This window comes from Capricornis sumatraensis, chromosome 16, assembly GCF_032405125.1.
Source record: "Capricornis sumatraensis isolate serow.1 chromosome 16, serow.2, whole genome shotgun sequence".
NCBI lineage: Eukaryota > Metazoa > Chordata > Mammalia > Artiodactyla > Bovidae > Capricornis > Capricornis sumatraensis.
The window spans coordinates 51,403,823-51,409,639 of record NC_091084.1 but is presented as its reverse complement, the minus strand read 5'-3'; the positions used below and the strand labels follow the sequence as shown (position 1 = coordinate 51,409,639).

General features: G+C 41.4%; 1 protein-coding gene across 1 annotated transcript; it reads right to left on the bottom strand.

The window, feature by feature from the left end:
- Positions 1-3,600: 3,600 nt before the first annotated feature.
- On the bottom strand, positions 3,601-4,554 carry LOC138093164 (olfactory receptor 52M1). The gene has a single exon (XM_068989277.1). It carries the CDS (start codon positions 4,552-4,554, stop codon positions 3,601-3,603), a length of 954 nt encoding a protein of 317 aa, XP_068845378.1.
- Between the last annotated feature and the right edge of the window lie 1,263 nt (positions 4,555-5,817).

Genomic DNA, 5,817 nt, shown 5'->3' with positions numbered 1-5,817 from the left:
CTGTCAATCAGATATGCTCCTTGCAGTAAAATCTGAAATGCATTTGTTTTATGGCCATTACAATGCATTCTTACACTGCACAGATCTACTTCAGATTTTAGGAGAAATTTCACCATAGTTTCCACAGGCCTTTCTTGCTATGGATAAACTCTGTAGCCCCAGTTTCTAAAATTCTGCTCAGAGCCACAACTGTTAACTCATTCTCTCCTATTTGGAATTCCCTTCACCCTTAGCTGTCAACATCATGAATCTTGATGGCTTGCCTGTAGAGTGATCCAGACCTTCATTCCTGAGGGGGCTGAAACCTTATTCAGGTTCTTATTTGGGGATTATTGCATATGTACACTCATGGTTACAGTTAACTGAGGGAACATGACAAAATGCCCCAGGGGATGACCTGACTTCTGCACATACAAATTTTTCCTGGCACATGTTCTATAAGCAGTCCTCTCTTGTCAATTCAGTTACTCCTGCCAGTATGTTAATTTCCCTTCTCAGCTATTTGTTCCTGAACATAGGGGTCCAGAGGAGCCTGATGGTAAGCTGTTACTTGTAGCTCAGTAGAACCCTTGCTGTATCTTGGCAAGAGTCTACCACCTTTTGAGGACCATGACTTCCAATCCTGTAGGATGAAGATTTGCAGGGAAAGGAAGAAAAACTCCCCTAGTAGATCATTGGGAGTGATACATGGAACACTTCTGCATCTACTCCTTTGTTCCTAGACTCCTGTATTCTTTTTAGGGAGCTAGCACCATGTAGAGGTCTGGTTCAGTTCATAGGCTATGTTCTAAAGGTTGGGACTCTACTTCTGCAAAGTGCCCTGTGAAGTGCTGCCTGTTGAACTGCTTTTTAGCTGTGTTTTAAGATGATGGCTCTGGCATTCTCTGAGGCCAGCTGCTTCTGGCTGGTGAGGAAATGTAATACTACCAGTAGGTCCCATGGTCATGAGCCCTGTCCTGCTTGTCTGAAGTGTCTGTTCTTTGAGTATTGTGTCATGGGGGATGTCCTGCCTGTGAATTGCACTCAGGAAGCCCTCAAATAGGAGTGCTGGCCAAGACTCTGTTGTCAAGAAAGGCAAATCCACACCCAGAATAAGTATGTATCATTGTTGATGGCCACCAACACGCTTCCTAGCCTGAATTCCAGAGGAAGAATGCCATAAGTTGGGTTCAAGTTGTCTAACTCCCTTGAGGATACTCTCAGAAAATGTTCTGCACTGAAGGAGAATGTTTCTAACTTTTCTCCTGAGGTTAACTTGGTGGTATGATGATATATTAAAACTAGTCTTAGAGGTGGTTCTGAGTTCTGAGTCTTGCCCTTTCTTGTGTTCCACAGAAATGTCCATGAGAGCCCTATAAACATTTTCCCCTGGCCCCCAACCATGGTGGGAATGAGTAAAACAGAACTTCTGTTCTGTTGCTTCTTCATTTACAGTTAAGCGTATTTGACTTCAAACTCAGACATAAGACTCAGGAACAATAAATGCCATGATCGAGTGATGGGATGGAAATTAGAGATTCTAGACGAAATATGAATGTAATTCAAACTAAACTAGAACACATTCTAGATGTCTCATTCTAGATAACCCAAGTTATTCAAATTAAGTGGAATTACTCCAATTAATTGGGATAGCCAAAGCAAAACTGAAAGTCATGTTTTCTGATTCTCATGAAGTGATCTTTTCTTTGTATTTGACTACTTCCATTTATATGAGGCCCAGTGACAGTTTGTATACATGAAGCTTAGTATATTCAACATCTTCTTGCCTATTTTATTTTATGGAATTGTGGAGTTTGTCATTGGACATTGATAGAATCCAGTTGTACCCTCTGTTGCTCTGAGAGGAGACTGCTTTGGTGATCTGTGTTCTCCAGTTTCTGAGAATAATGGTTGTAGCTAAAGGCTGTTGTGTTGGGAATGTTAAATGCACAATCATCTGACCTTGGGAAACCATTGAAGAATGTGGTAAAAAAATCTGCCTGCCGATGCAGGAAGCCCAAGAGACACAGGCCCTGGGTTGGGAAGATCCCCTGGAGAAGAAAATGGCAACTCAATCCAATATTCTCACCTGGAGAATCCATGGACAAAGGAGCCTGGCAGGCTACAGTCCGTGGAGTCACAGAGTCAGACATAACTGAGTGAGCACATATACATCTGAAGTTGGAAGGTAGTCTTCAGCTCTTTCCCAAATGAAGTAAAGGAGGATTAAAAAGGCTAAAAGCTTTAACATTAGAAGCAAACATCTTAATTTCTAGGTTTTTTTTTTTAACCTCTCAAAACTCCCCAAGTTCACTTCTGGGTTTATGTCACTTCTGGGAGCATCAGTTTCCTCACCTGCAAGATATAGTAATTTCTGCCCTTACAGTGGGGTTGTAAGAATTACATTAGTGACTCTTTAAATTGATAGCTAAGTGCTATATATTAGCCGTTTTCTAGATATTGGGCTGCTATTTAATCCGGAGGGTAAAGTCAATGCTTCTAGACATGCTAGCACACATCCCTTCATTTTGTGATTTGTCTAAACAGCATATTTTGATCAGGGATCCTACAGATGGATCAGGGTTAATGAGAGTTTCTGTGGCAAGGGCAAGGATTTCCTTTCCATGGAGTCCTCACATGCTTCAGGCCCCTTGTTGAGCAGCCTTGGGGAAGATATGAGGGCAATGCTGAGACATGATTTTCTAGACTCATTGTCCTGCTCTGAGCTGATTTTTCTTTTCTAGGCCATTCTTTCATGAGTGGTATTCCTCATGCGTAACAGACCTACAAGTCAGTCTTCTTCTAGAATGCTTCTTGTTTTTAATACAACTTTCAACAGCATCTCATTTGTTAAATGCTTAGATCAGAAAATGCTTTTGTTGCCGCTAAGCCCACTTTGATAAAATGACCCAGTTTCTAGGATTTAAGTGTTAAAGCCAGTAAGTAATATTCCGTAACACCACAATATATTATAAACTCCAAACAGGACATTTGATCTAGGCAGGTCAAGCTCTGTATAGTTCACAAAGCAAGCATTCTGCTCTGTGTTTAAAATGTGAATAATACAACCTACTTCAGAAAATATCTGGGTATTTGTAAGAATTAAGTGCTGAATAAACACTGCTACTTATGTTACTGATGTTGTCATTGTTTTGCCATCTCTATAGCTTAAATATACTTTGGTAAGTAGAAAAAACACCTATACTTGAGAATTGAGAGCTATACAATCTTTTTAAAATTTATTGATGTATACTTGATTTACAGGGTTAAATTCTGTACAAAAGTGATTCAGCCATACATATGTATACACATTCTTATACTTTTCCATTATGGTTTATCAGGATATTGAATATAGTTCCGTAAGCTATGCAGTAGGACCTTGTTCATCTTTCTATACATAATAATTTGCATGTACTAATCCCAAACTCCTACTCCCTTCCTCTCCCATGCTTTCCTCGTTGGCAACCACAAGTCTGTACTTCCTTTTTTAGCATTCCTTTGGAATTACAAAACCCAGAGAACACAGGACCCAACATCTCAGACTTTCTGGAGTTCCCAAATGGGAAACTGCCCACCATATGTAAGTGCTTTCTCCATGAGCCTATTTAAGAGAAATATCAGTCATTTGATCTTAGTTTCTGTCTTGAGAATTTGGAGAAGTCTTTCCCGGATCTGCTTGGTGCGGACTGCATAGACAATAGGATTGAGGATTAGAGGAATAAGGAGGTAGAAGTTGGCCAGCAAGGTGTGGATTGGAGGGGGCACCTGGTGACCAAATCGGTGAATGAGGGAAGAAACAGCAATGGGAACATAAAAGATCAGGATAGCACAGATGTGGGAACCACATGTCCCCAGTGTTTTCAGCCTGGCCTCAGGAGTAGCCAGCCCTATCACGGTTCTGAAAATCATCACATAGGAGGCAGTAATGGCCACTGAGTCCAGGATCAAGACCAGAAAGCCAATGCTCAATCCATAGATATTGTTGATCCTGCTGTCACCACATGCCAAGGTGACCACAGCCATGTGCTCACAGTAGGAGTGGGAGATAACACGGGTTTTATAAAGAGGCAGCCATAGGCGGATCATCAGAGGCAGGGGTCCAATGTAGAGGACACCCCGACAGAGGGCAGCCATCCCCAAACATCCCACCATGGTATGAGTGAGCACTGTGGTATGATGGAGTGGGTTGCAGATGGCTACATAGCGGTCAAAAGCCATAGCAAGGAAGATGCCTGACTCCACTGTGGCAAAGCAGTGAATGAGGAACATCTGAGCCAAGCAGGCATCCAACCCAATATCACCAGCCCCAAACCAGAAGATCCCCAGCAGTTTGGGCATAGTGGAAGTAGACAGAACCAGGTCAATGATAGCCAACATGCACAGAAAGAAGTACATGGGCTGGTGCAGGCTATGCTCTACCCTTACCACAGCCAGAATGGTGACATTTCCCACCATGGCTACCAGGTACATGGAGCTGAAGGGGATGGAGAGCCAGGTATGCAGGGACTCCAGTCCTGGAATGCCAGTCAGCTGGAAGGAACTGGGTGCTAAGCAGACATTATGAAAAGTGACCATGGCTAGTTACAAATGCACTTTCTCACTTTTGTCCCAAAATATGATAGAGCTTTTTCCCCTCAGAAATAAGGAAAGAATATTCTTAGGTCCTATAATAATGAATAGGCTCACTGACTATATAAGATTCTATAAAATTTCTTTGAAGTTACAGAATAATGTCACAGCAGGTTATTACTGTGTTATGCCATGAGTTTACCAAACACAAGACAAAATACATATTTAAATGGAATGTAGGAGTATATTTATGCAGTATGACTCAAGGAGTACTGTTATGGCATCAATAAAAATTAACTTAAGGCAGACAGGTGACTGTTTACTCATGTAACTATATAGGTCTTCTCTGAAGTATTTCTCAGTTGTATTGGCAAGATTCAGAGTGAAGGCTCCATTGATAAGAGATATATTGATGCTGAAAGATAAAGTGACAGCCCCCTGGAACTCTCTAGAGTCTATTCTAAATCAAAATTTAATCTTGGGGCCAGTGTTGGCTATTGAATGAGCTGAAGTATTTAATCTGCAGGCCAAATCAAGATAGATGTGGGCAGGTGAAGACTTTCCAAAGGGTGGAACGGAGTGATTTCTGATAGGTAAGAGCTGAGTGGACCTCAGTTTGTGTGTCTGCCCAAAGGTAGATCCCTGCAAGGACTCTCTGACTTTCTTGGAGGCTAAATTAGGAGAAGATTCCAGAAATGGAGAGGGTTCTCTCCAGGAAGGAGAAAGATAGTGTTCAGGGCAGGGTAGCATGAAACCTATATGAACACTGGGCCAAATAAATGCCCTTACTCAGAGTCCATAGTAATGGGCTAAGGGGGAGATATATATTTAGAAATAAGACATGAAAATAGTTTTATATACTTTCAGGGTCTAATGTGTCATACCAGAATATGTTCCTATGTATACTAGAGGAATGCCAAGGGAAGAAGCATGTAACAAAGTTTGTCTTCTATATCTTGAGCCTCCTTGGGATGAATATAGCAGAGCAGTCAACAGTCTGAGCTTTGGAATTTTCCACACCTGACTTCAGATCTTGGCAATAGGAGCTTGAGGTAAATTTCTTTATCGCATTCATTAAATACAGTTGACCTCAGGAAATTTAAGTAGTATGTCCTAGAGAAGTCATAAAGATTAAAGGAGAAGGCAGTGTCTGAGGCATAGTGAGACTAAACTATTGAACAGTTAATACTAATATGTAAAACCAAAGATGCATTCAATAAACTTCAAAGAACGTTGGAATTTCTCTCCCTAGGTAGCCAAAGTGCTGGG

Excerpts from the sequence above, each read along its gene's own strand:
- LOC138093164 (XM_068989277.1), bottom strand. The coding sequence starts at position 4,554 with ATGGTCACTTTTCATAATGTCTGCTTAGCACCCAGTTCCTTCCAGCTG.